Source organism: Syngnathus floridae, chromosome 12, assembly GCF_059516105.1.
Source record: "Syngnathus floridae isolate MCC-2025c chromosome 12, RoL_Sflo_1.0, whole genome shotgun sequence".
In the NCBI taxonomy this organism is placed as follows: Eukaryota; Metazoa; Chordata; class Actinopteri; order Syngnathiformes; family Syngnathidae; genus Syngnathus; species Syngnathus floridae.
Genome location: NC_142424.1, coordinates 5,918,670 through 5,941,260, shown reverse-complemented (window position 1 = coordinate 5,941,260; position 22,591 = coordinate 5,918,670). Strand labels below are relative to the sequence as shown.

The 22,591-nt window shown below is 42.9% G+C and overlaps 4 protein-coding genes across 15 annotated transcripts; 3 read left to right on the top strand and 1 right to left on the bottom strand.

Moving 5' to 3' along the window:
• Positions 1-208: 208 nt before the first annotated feature.
• On the top strand, positions 209-5,537 carry pcyox1 (prenylcysteine oxidase 1). 6 transcript variants are annotated; one of them, XR_015861572.1, is made up of 9 exons: positions 209-336; positions 624-741; positions 1,062-1,268; positions 1,378-1,552; positions 1,672-1,883; positions 1,958-2,110; positions 2,911-3,341; positions 3,419-3,610; positions 5,400-5,537. XR_015861572.1 is itself a non-coding variant. In XM_088391266.1 (8 exons), the coding sequence occupies exons 2-7, from the start codon at positions 624-626 to the stop codon at positions 3,579-3,581; spliced, it is 1,536 nt and encodes a 511-aa protein (XP_088247392.1). In that variant the 5' UTR covers positions 209-336; the 3' UTR covers positions 3,582-3,610; positions 5,400-5,537. The 6 variants fall into 6 exon arrangements, 4 of the variants coding, with proteins under 4 accessions (XP_088247392.1, XP_088247393.1, XP_088247394.1 ...); XR_015861573.1 differs by having other exon boundaries at positions 5,293-5,429; XM_088391266.1 differs by having other exon boundaries at positions 2,911-3,610.
• On the top strand, positions 5,492-12,769 carry LOC148389789 (uncharacterized). Of its 5 annotated transcripts, none has more exons than XM_088391277.1 (14): positions 5,492-5,582; positions 5,677-5,730; positions 5,813-5,839; positions 6,107-6,157; positions 6,221-6,250; positions 6,329-6,349; positions 6,419-6,457; positions 6,587-6,622; positions 6,700-6,741; positions 6,835-6,873; positions 6,953-6,994; positions 7,299-7,331; positions 7,504-7,544; positions 8,126-10,292. In XM_088391277.1, the coding sequence occupies exons 1-13, from the start codon at positions 5,528-5,530 to the stop codon at positions 7,509-7,511; spliced, it is 477 nt and encodes a 158-aa protein (XP_088247403.1). In that variant the 5' UTR covers positions 5,492-5,527; the 3' UTR covers positions 7,512-7,544; positions 8,126-10,292. The 5 variants fall into 5 exon arrangements, with proteins under 5 accessions (XP_088247403.1, XP_088247402.1, XP_088247400.1 ...); XM_088391276.1 differs by having other exon boundaries at positions 6,215-6,250; XM_088391274.1 differs by lacking the exon at positions 8,126-10,292 and adding an exon at positions 12,153-12,769 and having other exon boundaries at positions 6,215-6,250; positions 6,329-6,457.
• On the bottom strand, positions 8,631-17,679 carry slc20a1b (solute carrier family 20 member 1b). The gene is made up of 11 exons (XM_088391264.1): positions 17,360-17,679; positions 15,655-16,267; positions 15,441-15,581; positions 15,007-15,092; positions 14,821-14,917; positions 12,134-12,253; positions 11,340-11,609; positions 10,687-11,236; positions 10,425-10,610; positions 10,103-10,187; positions 8,631-10,010 (listed from the first exon to the last, which is right to left on the bottom strand). The coding sequence occupies exons 2-11, from the start codon at positions 16,010-16,012 to the stop codon at positions 9,846-9,848; spliced, it is 2,058 nt and encodes a 685-aa protein (XP_088247390.1). The 5' UTR covers positions 16,013-16,267; positions 17,360-17,679; the 3' UTR covers positions 8,631-9,845.
• On the top strand, positions 16,645-22,591 carry stard7 (StAR related lipid transfer domain containing 7). Of its 3 annotated transcripts, none has more exons than XM_088391271.1 (9): positions 16,645-16,708; positions 19,485-19,701; positions 19,840-20,003; positions 20,086-20,135; positions 20,411-20,521; positions 20,913-20,995; positions 21,235-21,334; positions 21,430-21,514; positions 21,708-22,591. In XM_088391271.1, exons 1-9 carry the CDS (start codon positions 16,660-16,662, stop codon positions 21,887-21,889), a joined length of 1,041 nt encoding a protein of 346 aa, XP_088247397.1. In that variant the 5' UTR covers positions 16,645-16,659; the 3' UTR covers positions 21,890-22,591. The 3 variants fall into 3 exon arrangements, with proteins under 3 accessions (XP_088247397.1, XP_088247396.1, XP_088247395.1); XM_088391270.1 differs by lacking the exon at positions 16,645-16,708 and adding an exon at positions 16,800-17,187; XM_088391269.1 differs by lacking the exon at positions 16,645-16,708 and having other exon boundaries at positions 17,252-19,701.

Sequence of the window (22,591 nt, the reverse complement as noted above, 5' to 3'; positions counted from 1 at the left end):
GTGTTCTATAACAATTGTAAACGAACGTCAATTCTGGATATAAAATTAAATTCATAATACCAGTTTAAGACGCAATTCTTTCATACAGATGAAGGTTTAAATGCAAGTATAACCTAAATGATTATTATGAAACTTTTGTAATATTGTATTATCGGCCTCCGAGTCCATGCAAAAGCTTGAATTACTTTTATTTTGAAACATTGAAAACTTAGCCCGGAACCACGTAAGGGACGTCGTTCATGTCTTTTCAACTGTTCAAACTAACAACAGTTTCCTAGTTTCGCTTCAAGCAAAGCTTCGTCTTTATACGTCGTTTTGAAAACTTCCCCGTTTTGTGTAAGTAGTCAAACAACTTTGATACGGGTCGGAATATTTATGTCGAAGAGTAACGCTGTAGACTTGTAGTTTCGAGAATTGGCCTTGCCCCATGCTGTTTATAAAATTTAATATCTTTCTCCCCCTTTCCCCTTTTACTCGACTATGTATGAAACGTGTATTGTTGGAATGTTAAGTGAACGTACGCTCTATCTATCATTATTTTACAAAAATAAAAACTAGGTCAGACTTTGAGCCATGGTTGATAAAACACTTGTCAGTAACATGCCTGCTTCGTGTTGTTTCAGATGTTGTTGGACCACATCATGTGTGTTGGGACCCTCAGCCTGGGAGCCTTCCTTCTCTTGGCAGTCTGTCACAGTTTTGCCTCAACTCAGGAGCTGCACAAACCACCCACAAACATTGGTGAGATTTCACGAAGACTTCCTTATCTTTATTACTTTGATTTTACTGTGACAAGGCCGTATTAGGGTCACCTTGAAAAAAAAATGACAATGAGATTAAAGTTATAATTTTCTGACAATAAAGTTACATATTTTCAAGATGAATTGAATCCGAATGGACTCATTAGCATACTGACGTTTTTAATTTTGCGGTCAATAACTATTCAAGCCCAAGGCAGTCTCACACTCGATGCATGAATTGTACATATGGACACTCACAGCAGCACATCACCATGTATGTGTATACCATTGATTGACAGTGTTGACTTTACTCCCGTCCAGCTGTGGTAGGAGCAGGCATCGGCGGCTCGGCCGCGGCCTTCTACTTGAGGCAGGAGTTCGGACCTACGGTCAAGATAGACGTGTTCGAACCCGGCGATGTCGGTGGAAGACTGGCGACGGCGCAGATAGCAAACCAGGAATATGAAACGGGAGGTGTGGCCATCCATCCCCTCAACCTCCACATGAAGCACTTTGTTGACAAGTTAGGTAATGAAGTCAACACGCTGGATGTTTGAAAATATTACAAATTTGATGTAAAGAAGCTTTCTTGTCATTTTTTTTGCTATTTGAAATGTTTTATCACATCTATCAACAGGCATCTCCACACGTCAGGACGTCCCGTCGAAAAAGGCGGTCTTTGACGGCAGCGAGCTTGTTTTCGAAGAGAGTGACTGGTTCATCGTAAACTTCTTGCGCATGCTGTGGCGCTATGGGCTCAACTATCTGTTCATGCAGATGTGGGTGGAGAGTGTTATGGATAAATTTATGAGGTGAGTACGGGAGGGGGTGAATGAGTCTCGCATCCTTCAGTGCCTTGTGGTGAGGTTCATGTCTAGTGACGTCCCTGACATTCTTTCACATGGAAGGTAAAAATGTCCTCTGTCAATAGGATCTACCAGTACCAGCAGTACGGTTACTCCTTCACCAGCGTGGAGAGGCTTCTGCACGCCATGGGAGGGGATGACTTCCTCAGCCTGATGAATCATTCGCTGGAGGAAACCATGAGAGCCGAAGGGTTTCCGCAGAGCTACCTCAACGACGTGGTGTCTCCCCTCACGCGCCAAACCTACGGCCAAAGCGTCCGCATCAACAGCCTCGCGGGTTCGCAATCTCACGCCTCTTCATGTACTCTGAGATGAGGTATTTTCGTTGACATTTTTGCATTGTTCTGCCAGGGGCTGTGTCATTGTCGGGGGCTGACTCAGGCCATTGGGCTGTGGATGGAGGCAACAAAAGAGTTTGCTCAGGACTTCTTTACCACAGCAAGAGTGAACTCATCCGTGCCAGCGTGACCAACATTTTGTTCAAAGTCCGCCCTTCCAAGACAGGTATCCTTCACATGTCATTCTCGTATATATTCAGCCTAGTATCTGACAAGCACCCACCCCACCCCAAAATATTTAGAACTGCCTATATCAGCATTTAGCAAACATTTTACACTAACTACCGTCAAAATGACCAACACTGAATTAGTTGTGTAGTAGGTCCAAGTTTTTATAAAAAACAATTGCAATTAAATGTAAAGGGAAAAACTACACAAATAACAATTCTATTAAAATTTATTAAATAAAAAAGTTTAATTGAAATTGTACGTAAAACATTAAACACAACAAATGTACTGTACAGGATTTAAAAAAAAAAAATTTTTTTTTAAAGTTGAAGCCTCTCAAATTGACTATTTCAACCTTTAGTATAGTGTTTTTCCCCTACACGCCACTAGAGGGAGCTGACATACCGCATTTAAGAATCACAAGCGTTGTTGAAAATGAATGAAAGACTGAATGACTTTTAGGTCAGGGTCACGAACATGCTAGAGCCCGGTTTGGATCTGGCTCCAGACCCTGAAGTGCTTCCATTTGGACCCTGGCTGATATCCATAGAAAAAAGAATGCATGATATGAAATATGAGCCGACACTTGTTGTTCAAGCAGCGCACCCATTCCAGGTGTTTCGGTAGCTGTCTCGTAGAAGGCGAAGCATGCGAATGAATTACACGTGAGTGAAGTCATCCCAGGTCACTAAGCCAATCCAATCTGCATTTCAGACTATGACTATGCCTCACTATTTGTTTATTGAAACCATTAAAAAGTCAATTTTCCATAACTTCTATTTGTTTCCTTGTTTGCAGGGCCCTCCGTTGGGTTCTATGAGGTCAATTATGTTGGTGACACCGGCGCGGGGCACTCCATGTATGACATTGTTGTCATAGCAACCCCACTTCACCAGGGCAAGTCTGACATCTCGTTCTCAGGTCTATCCCCGCCTGTGTTGTCCCATTTCCCAGGGATCTACCACAGAGTGTTCTCCATTCTGGTCCACGGCGTGCTTAACACGTCCTATCTTGGAGTCACGCGGCCCCCTTCGGAATTCACGGTGTCTGAAGTTCTCACCGCAGATTCCAGAGACAACATCATGTACAGTTTAACATCTATCGACCCGGTCCACATCCCGGCCGGCTACAGCCGACCTCCTGCCAGCCACAACAAAGTTTGGAAAGTGTTTTCTTCACGAGAGCTGGACCAAGAGGACCTGCACCGTTTGTTCCTTTCGTGGGATTCGGTATTGCAGACTCCATGGCTGGCCTACCCCACTTACCGCTCCCCGCAACGCCAGACCCCACCTTTTATCCTCCACAGCAGACTCTACTACCTCAGCGCCGTGGAGTGGGCAGCCAGCTCCATGGAGATGAGCGCCATCTCAGCCAGGAACGTGGCGTTGCTGGCGCACCACCGCTGGCACCAGCAGAAGGGCCAGATTGACCAAGAGGACCTGCATACACGCTTGCGGGGGGAGCTCTGAAGCACAAGGCGTTGGCCCGAAAACATCAGGTATTTGGTTGGAATCAGGGTCAGATTTATTTTCGGCAACAAAATGATTATTATTAAGTGCTGATTTGCCAAAAATATGTCTTTTTATCGCTTCCGGATGAGCTGCTAGTCTGCAAAGTGGCACCTACAGCGTAGGCAAAATATTGTGCCGTTTTTTCTCATTGGGTCCATAGAACATTTAGAGTCCTGTAATTTAGCATTGATTTTGTCATTTTTTTCTTAAAAACAGTCTTTACAATATGTGTGCCCTCTCTTGTCTAATTCTGATTATTATCGCCTTTGTGGAATATGAGTTAAGCAAAAATGGCCGCCCCCAGGAATGGATAATAACGGGTCGTTTTTTAAGTTTTATTTATATTCCACAAATACAATATTAATCAAAATGTTTTCTTTCTTTTCCATCACTGGTTTCCATCTCAAGTAGACCTATTATGAAAATTCAACAATTTTTCATCATTTAGATTAACTTTGCTCCACTTTAAAAGCGCTCCCATACACATGTTCGTTGTTTCACAATGAGCTTGCTCTTTTTTGAAGTCAGCCTTACAAGAATGAAAGGCACGTTTTGCGGAAGTCATTAAGCACCACTTACTACTCCAAACTACTACTTCTGGTTTTCTTTGTTACTAACAGGCGTGACTGCATTGCACTGACATGACTTCCAATAAATTACTGAGCCACGTGGAACAGTAGCGTAGAGCCCAACCGGTATGAATTTATTTTGGCCAATGCTGATATTTGAAATTCAATAAAACTGATTAATCGGCCAATAAATGTGGCTTGGTGTACTGTAAAAAATATATATATATATAGTTTGGGGTATCGGGATCACAAATGATGGGAAGTATTTAACTGGAGAAGACAGAAAATCGACGATTATTGCTAAACTGTCATGACATGAAATCGTCACAAAACACTGGAATTGCTGGCCCGACATGTTTTACAATGCCAACTGTCAATAATTTCTCAGAACTATTCAAAGTGAGGCTTTTCTAAAATTTTATTCGTATGAGAGGACAATATGTATGTGCGATCACTGAAATTTATTGTACGATAATGAGGCTTAACTTCGGACCTTACCTTATTTTCCCTCTTGGCCTTCATTCTGCAAAACACTTTATACCTAAATATGTTTCAACTGTAAATGTTGGTTAATAAGAACTTCTTCCTCTGACCTACCTCCTGAACAGACTACTATTAAAAGACACGAAATAGGGTAAATAATGCTACTTTATTTTTTTTAAAGATTACTATTGTAGAATAATTATGCTGGTGTAACTAGAATCAGGGAGACAAATGTTTGCAACTGTCATTTTAAGTATTGTATACATGCCATATTGTTCTTTTGTAATGCATTGGCAACTATATTTTAAAAGAGAACCATTTACTAAAGCACTTTTAAAGGGGGCTAAATAGGCACTTTAATTGACAAAATTCAAGAACTCAAACAGTTTGGAACAATTAAAAAAATGTTTTATGAGACTTTGAACTGACACATTGTGTTGTGTATTTGTTTAGTAACAAAAGTCCCCTCTACCAATGCCCCAATTGTGACTGTGTAGCATTGTGAGCTTCCAGTTATCAGCCAAATGAAATCAGATTTTTTTAAAAAAAGAAAGGAAATAAACATTGTCTCCACTTGTCAACATCGTCTTTGAACCTTCTTTTTTTTTTTTTGACAGCTCTGAGCATCCTCCCCTAAATAAAGGCCCATGTGATTAAAGGCCTAACAATGAGTGTCCATTGAGCCTCTGAATAAGGATGAGTCTGTTGTGCTGATGTGACTCAGGTAGTGAAAGGGGTCCAGGGGGACAATGGTACCAGAATCCAAGCACGACATGTGACGGGACATCAGAGGACATATAAGAGCGTTGACGCCGTTTGTCCACGCACACACTCAAACATAAACCGTTTACGATGAGATTTCTAGCGCCGCTTTTTGTCGTCCTTGCTGCGGCACTTTTGCAGTCCGGTAAGATTATTTCATCAACTTGGAATTTTATTTATTCATTTGTTGTACTTTGTTTCAAAATGCATTCTTATCAATGTATTTGTTTTTGCTGTAGCTTTCTCTGCATCGCTGCAGTCTGTTGAAAAGGAAAAGGAAAAAGTTCATCATGGTGAGTAGTGATTTGTAAAAAAAAAAAAAAGAAAAGCTCATCATTAGGTTATCACAATTAAATGTAATTTTTTTTCTTACAGATGCGCTGACAGAGCTGAAGAAAATAGGTAATGAGCATTTATTTATATTTGAAATGTAAATTTGCCATTCATATATATATAGCTTCATTTGCTGCTTGTACTGTAATTTGCCATGGGACGATTAAATTGTTGAAAATATTTTTTAGTTGTTTTTTTCAACACTGAAAATAGAACAATTATGTCTTATGTTGTCATTAATAGCATTTAAAATATAAAAATAATCGTCTTGAGTCGTATATTATCATGTATATATTACTGTTATTATTATTATGTATTATTTTTCTGTGTGTTCAGATCAGCTGGAGTTTGAGGCCGCTCAGAAAGATGAAGCCGCTCAGCTGAACGGTACGATTCTGTGTATGTGAGTGAATGCATTGAATTCAAGTGACATCTATATTCTAGTTACAGAGAAGCAAAGTGAAGACGCCCGCTACCTTGGTAAGTGGAACCCCAAACATCACTTCACAACCTCACCCAGGTTTGCGTGATAACATGGTATGTTCAATATCCAAACAGGGGCTGCTACAGATGAATCTGGTAAGAATTCAAATATTACTAATAAATCGTGTGCACGTCTAATATGCATCACTGATGTTGTTTCCACAGTGGAAGTGCACAGTGAGGAATCAGTCGGTGATGTAACAGGTAAGTGCAGCTACATATATGGACAAAATAGTAGCACTGTGTAAGTAATGTGCACGTGGAATAAAATGACTCATTAGAAACTCCTGTTGGCAGTAAATATATAATAATAATTATGATTTGTTTCCATAGTGGAGGTATACAGCGAGGTTCAGAGCGATGCAGCAGGTGAGTACAACACGTGCTGCACACATAAGTATTACATAACACACCCATAATAATTAATCTCCCTGGTCTTCCTGCAGAGGGAGGCCGAAGCTCTTCTGACGCAGCAGCTTCGGAGAAGGGTAAGAGTGGGGGATTGGACTGTAGGTGGCGACTAAGCCCACTTTGAGAAAGTAGTGTGAAATATCACATGACCTTGTTGTGTCTTTGTACAGGTGCAAACTGTCCGTCCTCAGAGGAGATGGTGGCAGATGGTGCGAAGCACACGCTCTACTCCAGTTAGAAAAGTTGTCACGTTATCAAACAAGTAGTCATGCCATTGTTGTCCTCCAGAGGAACCGCAGCTGTCATCTGCACGCCCAGAGAGCACTTCAGGTAAGGAAAGTGATCAGGGAAATTAGGCACACCCAAAATGAGGTGAAATATTCATGAATTTTTCTCAGCTCTCCATTACAGTGGCACATGTTGCAAGCCGTACACGTATCAAACATAACCTTATTCCGCACAAGATAACACAACATAATGTTGCACAATATTGTTACAAAACTTGACCTGTCTAAACACGACACTTTAAAAGACACGATAAGACAGATAATTAAATCGATGTTGTGTATTATTTGCATTTAGTCACGCAACTTGTGCAGATGTACCTAATTTTTTTTCCCTCATGTTTCAACAGAAGATGACCGCAAGGATTCAACCAAGGAACAAGGTGACCGCACACTCAGTGTCTATATTATGTAAAGACTTTTTATTACAGCTGGCTAGGTTTCTCGTCCACACTGTGTTTATTTTAATGGTATAAAAATCTTGCCATGGAATCGCAGCCTGTCAGTGTCATGTTTACAAATCCCATCCTCACAACTATTCTGTTTTGTCCGCAGTGGCCTGAAAATTGGGAAGAGGTTCAACTTAGCCTTAGCAGGTGCGTCCCACCACACCAATGTGTCCCAATGCAGTTCAAGTAACTAAGTGTGTGTCTGTGTGTGAATGTGTGATTATGCAATGCAGCACGTTGTGGGGGAAACTGGACACAGCCAGTCTGGGTCAGCTGAAAATAGTCAAAACCCCTTTATAGGCCTTGGCTGCGAACACAACATTTACACATACCACACTCGCGGCTTTATAAAAAAAATATATATTTTTTTAAACAAGTTGACTGAAAAGTGCCAACAACAATGTGATCACTGCAAAGATGACCAAATCTTTAGCCTGGCTCAAAAATGTAGGACACAAACCAGGACAGTTCTCCCTGGTGCTTATTGTTCTGGATTTATATAGTAACTATATTTGCTCGTGCTACTTTTTGCAGTGTTAAGTGAAAGAATGGTGTGCTTGTTGCCTGTATACACAACTATGTCAACACAAATGATTGTACCTGTTTGAGTAAAACCTGTTGAGTGAGTTCCGATTAAGAAGGAAGCTAAATGTGAGTCATAGTTCATGTTTTTAATAGGAATTTAACTGACTTTTTATGTGGGTGTGTGTTCTTTTCCCGTCTAATAGACGAACTCGAGCGAGAGCACGCATCCGCATGGAAGGGAGCACCTTTTACAGCGTGGAGGCACCAATTAAATACTAATATATATTTTTTTCATGTATTCAAACATTATCAAGCGTCATGTCTTCCCAGCTTTGTCAAATGAACACAGCAACGTTTTAGTTCCGGAAACCACCGTGTTAAGTTTGGAGATTTTTTTGGGGCAATTTTCAAGTTGGACTGGTTAAGGCTAATAGGTTGTTTGTTACTGGTAATCTCCAAATATTTGTATCAACTGCTCACTGACATTCCTGTGTAGAGGCAATTTAGAGTCTTGAGTGAAACTAACATATGCATTTGGAATGTGGGAGGGGGCCAGAGTAAACTGAGAGAACCCACGATAGCGCAGGAAGACATGAAACTTGATACAAATAGGCTAAGATTCAAACCCAGACTCGAGCTAACACTGAGCTAACCACCATACCACTGTGTTGTAATTTTCCAGTTTCCTTCCTTGTAAGGCATCCAAAATTTCCACACTCAGAACCCAACTTTTATTGTTGAACTTTGACACAACATTGACTTTTTCCCATTAATAACGTGGCTCAGTATGTTCATATTTAAAAAACAAACAAAAAAAAACAAATAGAAAATTCTTTGGTAACTAAAGAGCAAATGAACCATTTTAAGGCAACTAGAGCATTTACACAACTACCAATGGAATGCAACGTCTGTTCTCAAATGCAAAATAGTTTTTTCAATTGCCAGCTAAAAGAGGGGGGAAAAAAATAAACCCGCTGTAGAGGCAATTGGGCACCTGCGTGTAACTGTAACAAAGGATTGATAAGGTAAACTGGATTTCAGCACATTCTTGTTTTGACATCCAATTCATGTAACGATATTGTTCAGTGTTTCAATAGCTGGCGCTGATAGTTCTCGAGGGGCACGTATTTGGTGAAGTCAGCCATTTGCTTTCTGTACCTCGTTTTTATTGGCCTGGTGCATATTCTAAAAATAGCTTTGAACATGCCACACTTACAAGAAACGATCAAATATCACACTAAGCATGGACACTCTTGTTGATTAGATGCACAATTAGCTTTTTGCCTGCCTCTCGTTCTTCTGTCTTTAGCAATATCATGAGTCAAATGTTTGTAAATATGATTTTCTATCCCTCAACAGTGTTGTTTTTTTTAAACGTATTGAATACATTGGTCTCACTGCAGGAGTATACCAATCGTGTAGAATCTGACTCAAACAATAACCGGGTTTTCAGTTCATATCTATAAAAAAAAAAGCTTTGCATCTACTCCAGCACATGTTAAAGCCGAGCTCTGCATAAGTCTAATACTGCATTTTAATTTTTTTTCTACCTTTTTGCAAAACGTAGTTAAAACAATACCGTTGTATTTACAGAACTGCAAAGTAAAAAAAAAAGAAAAAAGAATGTACTAGTAGTTGTTGCCTTTTACAGAATGAGAAGACGTGAAAAGCAAATGAGAACAAAGAAATGCAACAAGTTTTCTCAATGGGAGGCCCGACTGGAAACAAGCAATATATTGTGGGCTGTTGCATGACGCCGCCATGAACCAAAAGGCCTATATCACAAGTCCCACTAAACATCAAGTATTTTTTCCCCTCCTTTTCCATTGGCTTGAGGTGAACCCCACCCAACTGCACTCCTCTCATTGCGCACCGGAGCGGTCGTCGTCTTCTCTCTCTTCTCCCCAGCAGGGGACCGAAGGCTCACACGGTGCTTTTGAAGGCATACATGAAGATGGCCATGATAGCAGCGCTGATCAGACCCGAGATGGGTACGGTGACAAACCAGGCCATGAAGATGTTGCGGAACAGACGCCAGTCAACCGCTTTCTTGGAGCGAAGCCAGCCCACAGCCACCACAGAGCCCACCTGACAAAAACATTCCCCTTGAGTCGAGTGCACTTCCTGTTTACTGGAGCCCTGGCCACACTTGACTAAATCCAGTGGGAGCGAAAACCTACCTTGCAGTGTGTGGTGGAGACGGGCAGTCCGATGTTAGAAGCCACTACCACGGTCACAGCCGATGCCAACTCGATGCTGAAACCACTGCGCAAGAGACGAAGGAGGGAATCAAAACAAGGCCTGTTCTGTGCAATGGCTGGAAAATGTTTTGAAATTAAATTGCTAATTAAAAATTGCTGTGCTAATGCAGTATATGTAATTATTATTGTAATGAAAAAAAGTCTGAATTTAATAATTGGCCAATTGCTCAATATGTTAAAGGTTATAATGAAATAATTTATAGTTAACCCAATTGGAAAAAAAAAATACTATTGGCTTTACCTTGATGGGGTAATGGGTGTAAGGTCCCTGCCCATAGTCTGGATGACTCTGCGGCCCCACACCCACAGGCCCATGCAGATGCCCACACCTCCGTAGAGCAGCAGCCACATGGGCGTAGCATCGTTGGACGTCACACTGCCGCTGCTGTAAAGCAGCCAGAGCGCCACCAACGGGCCAATCGCGTTGCTGCACGACCCCAAAGGGAAAGATCAGCGCCGGTGTCTTTGAGTAACACATCACCCAATGTCAAACGGACATATACCTGACATCGTTTCCTCCATGAGCGAAGGAACCGAAGCAGGCAGTGAGAATTTGAAGGAACTGGAAGAGCGTGGACACTTCGGGTTTGTCCGCGTCCAGTCCATCCTCGTCCAGGGAGCTCTGGGTACTTCCCGCGTCCTCCTTTCCCATCTCCAACGCTACGTCATCCTCGCCGAGGCCTTCGGGCGTGGCGTGCTCGGCCACGGCGTTGCAGTAGCTGGTGTAGCTGTCCATGCGTATGCGCTTTCTATCCTGGCCCTGCCCGGGCGCCCCATCCTGGGGCTCGCCGTCCTTGTTCTTGAAGTCGCCGTGCATACCGATGATAGCCATGGTGTAGGACGTGTAGCTGTTGTTGCGCCGGATGGGTCGTTCGCCGCCCTCGCCCATGCAGTCGCCGACCTTAGCCAGATGGAGCTTGTGCAGGAGGTCCTTGTAGAGACCAGAGTCCTTGTGGACCGTGTGGTACTGACTGTAACCGTTGCTCGGGATCTGCGCCGGCCGGTTGTTGAACTGGGCCTGATGAGCAGAGCCGTTGCTGTGCTGCTTGGGGACTGGAGAGCGAGACACGCAAGTTCAACACATCTGGATTTTATTGTACAGATTTTTTTAGTTAAGGTGGGGAAGGAAAAAAAAGCTTCACTATAGTCGACTTACCCCCATTTGCATTGTTACACTCGGTTTCATCGGACTCCCCGATGTCAAAGGCCACCTTGCGCTCTTTGACGACTTCAGTCTCGTCGCAGTCTCCGATGTTGAACGCCACGCGACGTTCCTCGGAAGGGGGCGTGGCCGCGGGGCTTTCCTCGTCAGTCGAGGCTGACTGCACGTCCTTGTCGGTGTGTTTGAGAATGGGACAGTGGGGTTCCTGCAGCTCGCTCTTCTGCATGAGGGGGCTCTCTGACGGGCTGGAGGACTTGATATCTCCTAGCGAAGGGAGGCGAGTTGAGAGTGAGACATTCCTTGGGACTCATCCAAACAAAGTGCAAGTACAGGACATGGGGCTCCTTTCACATGAGTACACAACCAAGTGAGGGGAAAATACTGTTTAAAAAAAGAATCAGATGACAAGTAATGTATTTACACGACCCCTCACAGCTTCCCTTGTAAAAACTGTCTTGTCTCTCACATGACAAGTGTTTGTGGATTCAGTGATCTAGTCCAGCAGGGGTGTGAAAATCTGCTCAAGGGCTCTATTTTATTTTTTTAATTAGATAGTTGGTCATTCCCAATAACCTGTAAATTGAGGTCTCACTCTTTGTACACAATATTGTCTTTGTGAGAAATTAAATTTCATAGATCAAAAGTTTTAGATGTATTTATAATTACAGAGATGTGTGCATGCAGCTGACAAATATTCTGCATGTGTTCTGAACTTTTGGCTGCTTGTATTGCATCATCCAAACTAGTTGTGACCAGAGCGAAGATGCTCAGTCACGTCATCCACTTACGTTCAATCTTGTTCTTCAGGCGCGGGCAGACGACGAACCACACCACCAAGGCCGTCAGCACCGCGCAGCCGAGCGAGATGAGCAGGACGCCCCACCAAGAGAGCTTGTCTAGTCCCAGCACTGGAGAACCACCAGGTACACACAAGACACACAAATGGAACAAGAGGAGGGGGAAAAAAAGGCAGGTTTTTAAACAAACGGGCAGCGGGCGCCACTTTCTTTTGTGGGCAGCTCAGTCAGCTTTAAAAGGGGGATGGCCACTTGCTCAGATTATTTTTTTTTTAGTAGAGACTAGAGTGGATCATTAACAGTTAGTTCAATGCAATATGATCACGATGTCACTGGTACGGAGCAATCTGGGATTTGAGCTGCAGCGGTGTCTCAATACTGTCTTTGACAAGTGGACACGCGCCCTGGCTGTGCTCCGTATGTAAATATTAACTTGGCGGCCTTGTTATGTACTTCTAGTTAAACATGCGTACCCCCTTGATCTGAGCGCTTATGTAACAGCTATTAAAAAAAAAAAAAAGTGTAAAGAGCAACAACGTTAGCATGAAGGGCTGACAACAGCACAGAAACGAGGAGTTCCTTAAAAGGTGACATTTCAATGAGTGAGAGGGGAGGGGGGAGCAAAAAGAGCACCTTGATGCCAGCACTGCAGCAAGAGCTGGTGCAGCTGACGTCGGCACGACGCAGTGCACAGGCACAACGTTAACGACTTCAACCTCCCAGCCACCTTTTCGGTGGATAAAAAAAAGTGCTCGTGGAAGAAAAGCAAACAAATGGCGAGGCCGATACGCGTTCGAGGGCAGAGTTCTCGGTCTGTCTCGGCGTCAGCTGGGTCACGCTGCAGCAGGAGACCGCAGAGCACCTCGCTGCTGTTTATTCGGTTATGTAAGAGAGCTGCACGGCCTTCGGGGTGGGCGTGGTGTGAAAAGAATAACCAGAGGGATACGGTTCTGTGAGCAGCTGAGCTCGCTGCCCTTCACGAGGCTCATGTGAAGTGCGAGATGTTCACAAACAGGTGTCAGAAGAAGGAAAAAAAATAAAGTGGGTTTGGGGGGCTAGACGTTATTCACGTCAGTCCGCCTGTGTGTCATTGTGACTCAGTTACGGGCTTCCTGCAAAACAGTCCCGCCGCAGCCATTAAGTGGGATGGATGGGACTGCGCAGCAAATGGAATTTTAACCACAGCGCTATTCCGCACCCCTCCCCAAAAACCTCCTCACACCGTTATACAATTACGCAGAGTGTTGTTTTCTCCCTTCAGTCAGCCGCCAACTTTAATTACGCAAGTGACAGAGAGAGTGATACTTTATGGACACGTGGGCGACTTAACCCAACGTTTGCCCAGCTCAAGCTCTGAGGGGGGAAAGAAAAAGGTCTTTGACTTCAGTATTAGCGCCTAAAAAAAAAAAAAATCATAAATCAATATCTAAAATTAGCTACCCCTGGGGGGATAGCTCAAGAGTTGGTTCCAGGAAGCAAGCTTAAATTGAAAAACAACTAAAAGTCCGTTTTATGCCACTGCCTAGTGTCACCACGGTAACAAATGCCGAGGGGGTGTTTGTTTTTTCAGAGTAACTCGGGCAGAAAATCCCCGTCCAGCCGACCGCATTGAGCTCTCATCAATGGAGGCTGGTGCGAGGGTCGGCTTGTTCCCTCACAATGACACTGACCCAGACACGCACTCGCTCTGTCTGGCGTGCAATAAGAGGATTTGTTTACTGCAGTTTGCACAGCTCTTTCCTTCGAAATGTGACTTTTTTGTTCATTTACAAGGCTCCTTGACTTGACTTTAGGTCAGCTGAGCCTCAACTTGCCCAGTGATCGCATTGGCCTTGCTGACTTGGTCTCTGCCACTCGTGTGTGTGTGTGTATATCAAGTGCTGGAATGTGTCCTGGAATGTTTGCTATCCTATCGTGCTACTATGATAGCATCTGAAGCCTTATCACCAACTGCACTGTCCTTGCTTGGCTATACTGTTACTCAGTGGAGAACATACTGAGTGGCAAAAATTGTGCCCCAGTAGGCATTAGTTAATGTGTCTAAAATGCATTCTCGCACCTTTTTTTTTTTTATAACCCAAGTACAATTGTACAGAATGTGCCTGGCTAAGCAGGCTCATGGGTTACGATGGAACCACAAGTGTATCTGGTCCTACTCTGGCCTGTAGCCACCATTTGATGGCCCAGGCCAGCTAACATCTTGTTAGGCCCTGTAGAGAGAAGAACACAAAAGGAGCAAAAGTTGCTCGTTTAATCAAAATGTTTCTCGACGTTAAAAGGGGCAACATGTATTCAGAAAAGGTTACGTATGATTTCATAGACCACAAGCATTAGTGCGAATAAAAGCACACCCTTGTTACTTCTCTTTTCCTCTTCTGTGTGTGAAGGCCACAGACAGTGACGTCAAGACTTTAAATGAATTCTTATTTCCGTCTGCCTGCCGTGCTCCGCTTTTAACATTTTCATTCAGCCTATGACCCACTTCCAACCACAAGCGACCAAGAAAGCCCCGAAAAAAAACATGTTAAAATAAACACAAGTTATGAGGATAAACAGTCTGGTTGAGCCTGGAATATGCGTGGGCACCCTGCAGTCTGCGTGAGGGAGCAGTTATTTTAAGCTGTGGCCAAGGACAGACGCGGAGAGAGACGTGAATGAGACGAGACGATGATACTTACTCGGCGCTCCAGTGAACATGATGGAGAACAGGTTGATTCCCATTGTAATGGCGTAGAACACGGGCAGGGCCTTCAGTCCGTTCGGCACCGGGTCTTTCTGCAGAGAGGAATCACAATCAAATATTCCCAATCATTCCAAGGAAAATTTCCTTCGTATATCACTCCGTGATCTAATCTCAAACTCACCTTGTGCAAAATAAAAACGCGCACAATGTAGAAAACCACAGCAGACGTGATACCAGACAGAAGGGGACTCAGAAACCAGGACGCGACTGCAAAATAAACAAACAGGCTAGTTAAAAATATCAGTCGGGATAAACAAAAAAAAAAAACCTGACACAAGAGCATATTAGTCAACAATGCGAAATTTCCATCCATTCTTCCTCTTCATCAGGTTACCAACAGGAAACGCTTGCTAAATATCAAGTTACCGAAAGCATTAGTAATTAGAGACTACGGTGTGCCTTTGAGTCTGTGTTGCAGGGAAGGGCTAAAAAATGTGTTTGTGGAGTCTAACCATTTGGCAAATGTTCTTTAAAAACTACCGCAAGGCTTTAGTTTCTGATTTGCATCGCCACAAGCCATTCTAACAAACACCAGGCGTGTCATGTGTGACTTACCAATACGGAGAAGCTGGAGCCACCTGACTCCCTGCTGGCCTTGGGCTACTAAAGAAAAGCCAATGGTAGCACCAACAATGCAGTGTGTTCCAGAGATGGGCAGCTTGAGGAAGGAGGCAGCCAGCTGCCACACAGCAGAACCTGAAGATAATCAAGAAAATTCAGCTCGCTGCAATTTTTTGTTTTTAATTAGAGGTGTGAGGCCGATGCTCACCAAACATGGCACTGATGTATCCGGCCATCAAGACACGTTCGGAATCGGAGCTGTTGTACGTGGCCACGTCGATGATCCCCGTGCGGATGGTTTCGCTGACCTTGGCCCCGAGGAGCACCGAACCCAGAGTCTCGAACACGGTGGCCAGGATGCAAGCCTGCTTGAGGGTAACCACCCCGGAGCCCACCGCAGTACCAAATGAGTTGGCGACGTCATTGGCGCCCACCGAGAAGGCCAAGATGAAGGCGATGATGAAGCCGATGATCAGAAGCCATAAGTATTCCGTCAAGGGGCCCTGCGTCGTCGCTTCCACGATTGCAGTCACCGTTGCAGTCACGGTTGTCATTGTCGTAACCATTGTAAATGACCTCGTAAAACTAATAATGCTATAAATATACAAACAGATCAACTATTGGAGGTATGAGGATTTTCTTGAAGGCCCAAATCAGGGACAGGCAAGAAAACAGAGGTATAGTGTGCCAACTGATGAGGCTTATTGCTATCCTATAATTATGTTAAACAAGTTAGAGTTTCTTTGGGTCTGGGTTAGTGCGTAGTGTGATGAGGCAGCCATTGTGCAACTTTAAGAGCAGCAGATGAGCAGGGGAACATCCTGAAAGAACCAAGACAGAAATGTGTTTTAGATCAGGGATTCCCAAATCAGGCGTGTCATAGGAAACTATCCTTTTCCACTTAATTGGCCTAAATTATAAATTTCAAATACTGCGTCTTTAGTCATCTGTCAATGTGAGCTAGTGACAGGCAAAACAATTAAATACTCTCCCACCAGTAAGTACAATTAACCTGTTGCCCTTCAAACGACAGTATGTACTCTTATTTTTTTATTTTAGGGGGGTCGTGACATTTTTGTAATTACAAATATGTGCTCACTTAAAATAGGGAAAATACAATAACAACCCAAAAAAAATGATTTATAAAACACCGAGGGTGGATTGTGAAATATCCTGAAATTTTAAACGTCTCACTGTCTAAAGTAGGCGGGACATGGGTAGCCATCTTCGGTTGAAGTCGCCACACAAAACCGGCTTTTCGTGTGCGTATACGCGTATATAAATAACACAATCCCACCCTGCTCGATCGAAACACTCGGGGGGCTTAACTGAGCAAAGCATTTTGTGTGTTGGCAGTGCGAAAAAGGAAATAATAGATTAAGGCATCTTTAATCATGCGCACGTGTCGTTACCCATTCACACGATTTGAAGCCCTCGCCATCTTCACCGCACAGGGGTGACACTTCAGCCGGTTTAAACACTCCGTTTACTACATACACGTCAAGTCAACCGTGGCAGTGTTAATTATTTGCACTTTTATTCGATACGTGGTATCGCCGAAGGAAATTGCGACATGTTGCCGAGCAAAAGTGCAGGACAGATGGCCCCCACTCCTTGTATACCAATGACGACTTTCATTGTGTCGTATAAACGAGTAACAAATACAACTCGACTTGAGCATTCGCCCGAATGGATTCTTGTCAAAGGACCAACAAATCCGCCACCTTTTCCTCGCGTAATAGTAAGTAGGAGTAACATTTTTCATTCAAACTAACGCGTCAAAGTAATTCTTCAAGGTAGACAGTCGGCTACCGTGGATGCTAACGGTTAATCCAGTCGAAGCTGCAATCGAGACGCGGGCGAAAACACACAGGTTCCATCATTTTGACGTGACACCACACAAATTCACTTACCGCACTTCCAGTAGTTAATATTCGCTTGGAAAAAAAAAAATCCTTGTAGGCGCTAAGATAAATAGGATAGCGCGCGCGCGCTCACCGGAACGTTGCGAGGGAGGGACCGTGGAGAATTCAAATTAGATTTAAAATGCGATCACCGAAAAAAAGGCCTTATAAAAAGAAATAAATATAAATTATGTTAAGCGGCGCAAGCTGACACGAATAGATAGCAGCGTCTTCTTTTCCAGAACCGTTTCCAGAACCGTTAAAATTTCACAAGGCTTCACCACCGCGTGTGTCCGCTCGCTGTTGCCGGCGAACGAGTGGGTGAAGGGGGGTTTTATCATTGGCTTGTCCCGCCCCTCAACCACATCGCTACCTTAACCTCCACCCAACTGACAGGACTGCTTTCAAATTCAAGAGGCACTTTGTTACTCTAAAAAGTACTCACACTCTGATGATATAAGAAAATAAGACTCTGGTAGGAGTAGGATAACTAAATCAACTCTTGCGCTTTAAAAAAAACAAACTAAAGGTGTAAACCAGGACGAGACATTCTTGAAAATGAAGAAAAACAGCAGGATCTTGTATAAAAAAAGAATCTAGAGAAATACCTGGGTTATGTAATGTAATTACCGTCGTATTTGTTGGGTATTATATTAAAAAGGACTCAGTATCATTATCCTTAATTATTATGGATTTGCATGACACTTGGTGGAAGAAAAACCTTCCAACTTGGCATTCCTTCATATACGTTTTGGCGGTCCGCCCGAAATGACGTTAAAGCAGCATTTCGAGGAACATCACTCATCGTTTCCGGGTAGTTTAGCAATTCTGTCGGTTTGGCAATGAGTGCCGGAAACAACCATGCAGAGTGAAGTCAAGAGGGGAAGGTGTCGTTTTACAAAAGGTGGTCAGTACGCCATCAAATCCTCTATCGAACAAAGCCAGCGTATGCAGAGAGCAAGTATTGTAATATAAATTAGAAATTGAATGAATTATTCAAACAGTATTTACGTCATCTAATTACATACTGTAGAATTTATTTTCCATGCGTGATCACGGTATGCTCAGCAGCTATAGCTTTTGTTTTCTTGGATAAATGACGCCACCTACCGCCAAGCTGAAAGATTTCCCCGAATGTGCATTAATTTTCACAGCAAATCCCGTTCATGCATTTCATTCTAATGCTAATGATTGGGATTGAACTATTCGCTGTTCCCTAGTAAGATATGTTTTCTTACTTTTGTGCCACCTGAAAGATCTTTTAATGGTGTAGTCGTTGTATTGGCACACTGTATGTTGTACGTCCACACTGTATGTTTTGCATTTCTTTCCATTTTATGGATGTAACAGCCATAAAATACTTTTGGAACGCACATGCTTGTACCGATTCAATACGTTACAGAAGATTTCCCTTCTCGACCAATCAAAATCACCATATTGTTGATCATTGCCCAATCAGCACGCTTGTTAGAAGGCTGTAAGCCTATTGACTTCCGGGTGGGCGTGTTCACTAGACGTTAGGAAGAGGTCAAAGGAGTTGTTTGTTATGCGTGGGACGTGCGTAATATTATTTGGCTCCAGGATATTAGAACATTTTGGATAATCCAACGATTTGAGGCACTTATATTTACAAGCGCAGGTATTCGCAAGTTTAATTCCAAACAATCTCAGCTCATTAATGTGCGCAAGTGACGTGCTAACGCTAGCCGATGCTAAAAGTCGCGTGTTCACCAAGCGAGAATGGACATTTGCGAACTCAAATACTCCATATAATTTTTAATGTAAACATTCGCCTAGTGCTTGGAGCTAGATATTTCCACTAGCATTTTGGTACCCAAATTTTGGAAGGGTTATCCCGTCTGTTGGGAGCAATTGCCACGGTCGTAGAAAGCCGTCATGTTTCACTCCGTGCCCCGTCGTGTCACTACCGAGGTCGGCGTTAGGACACTCAGGCTACCAGGGGTTAGGTCATTTCGACGGGCTGTGCAGAATGACGACGGCCAAGGCTCAGCGGCGTGGCTGGGCAGGGCCGCTGGCCTGTTCCTATCAACCCTGCGCCGGGTGGGGGTCCTCGCCACGGAGTCTGCAACAAGATCTGGACACAGAAGCAAGGATTTGCTGTCAATCTTCGCAGACCATTGCGGCTTTGTCACCGGCCAGAGATTGCGGCGTGCTTGTCGGATTGCCGAGCTCTACTCCAACTTGTACTCTGAAAGGACCCGATGGACCCTGGTGAGCAGCTTATGGCGCAGGTTCCAGAGCAAGCATCCCTCCCCGGGCAAGCTGATCGCGGCACTTGCTGGGGTCTTCATGTGGGACAATGAGAAGATTCAAGATGAGGAAATGTACAGGTTTGGAAGCTTCTATTCTATGGAGTCTGTCATTTCTACCTAACAAAATGTCTTCATTTGTCATGCATACACCAACCAAATAAGTCCCCCTGAATGTTCTAGATTCAATCATTTTAAAATGTTTATACATTTGTCCAGATGCGGCCTGGAGCTTGAGGCCCTCGATGCTGTAAAAAGTCTAAATGCAAACGTAGGCACAGTGAGTGGTTGCGCGAAGCAGGGCTGGGAAGTTGTGATGGAGAAGAAGGACTTCCGTGTGTGGAAGCGACCGATCCCCGACAGCCACCTCTACGAGTACAGAGGTTAGAAATGGAAAAATTGGCTTGTCAAACATGTGGCCTGTTTGAGCTGTCGACATTTGTTTCTATTTCTATTTTATTGCAGTGTTGGGCTCATACACTGATGTCACACCAAGGCAGTTCTTCAATGTGCAGGTACCAATGTCTTTTTCTGTGATGTCACTCTAGTTTGATTTGGCCCATTGGTGTGACCTGAGATCCATGTTAGACATAAATCCTATGCACATTAAAAAAAAATGTTGATATTTCAAGCCTTTACTACTGAGCACAGTGCTTTCATGTCTTCTATTTATGGAGTCACCTCAAGCGCAATCATTCTGTCACCAAGGCAATGTTAACACTCTGCTTGTACTAATACACGGAATATAAATAGCACAACACTTGACTGACCACTGCTTTGTCTTTTGCAGTTGGATACTGAGTATAGGAAGAAGTGGGATGCCCTGGTGATCAAACTAGAAGTGGTGGACCGGGACATCAACACCGGCTCAGAAGTTGTACACTGGGCTACGCACTTTCCTGTGAGTTTCCCTTCTCATTTATTTACTTTCTAAAGAGCTGCTAAATCAGCGTTTTAGCATTGTAGTGACATGTGACCGCCCTCTAGTGGTATGAGAAAGAATCATTACCAAAATACCATTCAGTTTTATTTTGCTTTTGAGTTCAATACATTTGCATTTTATATAAAAAAAAAATTATGGCGTTTATATTAAATCCTTATTTAAGTAATTAATGTTGCAGTGATTTAGAAAAAAAAATACTCTATAGAAATAAAACAGTCATTTTTGATGAACACTATTTTAATGCTGGCCATGATGGTGGAAGTTATTATTATTTTTTTTTGGTACACAACATTTAAAGATGACTGTACAGTTTTTCCTTATTAAATTGATGTCTATTCTTCCTCCACAGTATCCCATGTATTCCAGGGACTACGTGTATGTACGACGCTATGAGGTGGACGTGGAAAACAACCTGATGATCCTAGTTTCCAGGTAAGAAACTATTAAAGCATACATATTGCTATTATTTATGTATGTAAGGACTGTTATTTTGACTTTGTATAAAATTAAATTGGAAAAACTTGTATTAGGAATTCATATTCAACTGTTCATATGCCCCTTGTAAATGAAATAAATGTGAAATTAATACGTAATATGTAAAAAATTAATATGGAATACGTAATGTGAAATTCATATGTAAAATCTTGTCCTTTTTCATCATTGTGTTTTAGAGCTGTGCAGCATCCTCGAGTCCCAGAGTCTCAAAATTTTGTGAGAGTTCACTCCTATCAATCTAAGATGGTCATCCGTCCCCACAAGTCCTTCGATGAGGTTCGAATCGAATCTGACAATTTTCAGTCATTATAAAACAATATTTTCAGGTTACAGAATGCAAAGTTTTAAACACTTGTTGATGATGTCAACAGAATGGATTTGATTACCTGCTAACCTACAGTGACGACCCTCAGACTGCCTTCCCTCGTTACTGTGTGAGCTGGATGGTGTCAAGTGGTGAGTTGAAAAATTATTTTTTCCTTTTTACATTTATGTTTTATATATATATATTATTTTATTATTATATATTTATTTAAAATATGCTTTAAAATATATTATTTGAAGTGAGTTTCTAATATGGCACACATCTAATGCTTTAAATGCATTTGGCATGAAAACAAAACAGACGTCTTCTATCACATCCTGACAGGCATGCCGGACTTCCTCGAGAAGCTTCACACTGCTGCGTTGAAGGCCAAGAACTTGGAGGTTGCCATTTATGACTACACTAGCGTCATCAAGTCCAAGGACAACGCGGGCCGCCAGCAGAACCAGGAGCGTCTCGCCGCTGAGAACAAACACGGCGGCGGTTCCGGTCAGATGTTCGCCTGAAGTGACTTTTAACAGATGAAACCCTCCAAAGCCTACTTTATGGATACGACGTATGTGAAGGTGTTTGTTTTTTGGTAGATGAAGCTTGGAAAAAGAAGAATGGACCTCTGCCAATGTGTGATGTGTGGTCCCACTGACTGTTGTTGGGCCTTTCATGACATTTGAGTGGATGTGCTTTTGCAGTACAGTATTTCCATCAGAATAGAGATAGATGAAGGCCTCGATGGGAGAACACTCCTTTTTTTTCTTCGTCTTCATATGAGTCACAGTGATGCTGTTTCTGCTTTTATGTCAACAGAATAAGAGGGCTTTAAAAACAGGTGAAACCAGTCCTTCCGTAGCAGGGGCACAGTGTCTTATAACAACCGTGGAAATCCTCACGTCCGACGTACACATGTAGTCCTTGTCTGGAGAAAAACAGCACTTTGGAATCTGTTCCGGTATCATTTCACAAGCGGGAAAACATAAGATAGAAATGAACAAAAAAAGTTAACTCATTTCAATTTTTTTTTTTTTTTTTGGTAGCGTGCGAACATGTCACACTGATTTTTTTTTTCTTTTTTCAATGCTTTCTCCCAAACTGGATTGAAATGAGATGCAGAAGCTCTGGTGTTCTCTGTAATTCTGCTGTGTTCGTCCTGTAATAACTGTACAAATAATGCACTGCTTTGAAATAATAAAACAAAGTTTACAGCCTGCTAA

Excerpts from the sequence above, each read along its gene's own strand:
- pcyox1 (XM_088391266.1), top strand. The coding sequence starts at position 624 with ATGTTGTTGGACCACATCATGTGTGTTGGGACCCTCAGCCTGGGAGCC. Across the intron at positions 1,553-1,671 it reads GTTATGGATAAATTTATGAG|GATCTACCAGTACCAGCAGT; the intron begins GTGAGTACGGGA and ends CTCTGTCAATAG. Across the intron at positions 2,111-2,910 it reads AGTCCGCCCTTCCAAGACAG|GGCCCTCCGTTGGGTTCTAT; the intron begins GTATCCTTCACA and ends CCTTGTTTGCAG.
- LOC148389789 (XM_088391274.1), top strand. The coding sequence starts at position 5,528 with ATGAGATTTCTAGCGCCGCTTTTTGTCGTCCTTGCTGCGGCACTTTTG. Across the intron at positions 5,840-6,106 it reads GACAGAGCTGAAGAAAATAG|ATCAGCTGGAGTTTGAGGCC; the intron begins GTAATGAGCATT and ends CTGTGTGTTCAG. Across the intron at positions 6,623-6,699 it reads GGTTCAGAGCGATGCAGCAG|AGGGAGGCCGAAGCTCTTCT; the intron begins GTGAGTACAACA and ends GTCTTCCTGCAG.
- slc20a1b (XM_088391264.1), bottom strand. The coding sequence starts at position 16,012 with ATGGTTACGACAATGACAACCGTGACTGCAACGGTGACTGCAATCGTG. Across the intron at positions 12,254-14,820 it reads CATGTTCACTGGAGCGCCGA|TGCTGGGACTAGACAAGCTC; the intron begins GTAAGTATCATC and ends GTGGTTCTCCAG. Across the intron at positions 11,237-11,339 it reads GTGTAACAATGCAAATGGGG|TCCCCAAGCAGCACAGCAAC; the intron begins GTAAGTCGACTA and ends CTCGCTCTCCAG.
- stard7 (XM_088391269.1), top strand. The coding sequence starts at position 19,247 with ATGTTTCACTCCGTGCCCCGTCGTGTCACTACCGAGGTCGGCGTTAGG. Across the intron at positions 19,702-19,839 it reads CAAGATGAGGAAATGTACAG|ATGCGGCCTGGAGCTTGAGG; the intron begins GTTTGGAAGCTT and ends ACATTTGTCCAG. Across the intron at positions 21,515-21,707 it reads GAGCTGGATGGTGTCAAGTG|GCATGCCGGACTTCCTCGAG; the intron begins GTGAGTTGAAAA and ends ACATCCTGACAG.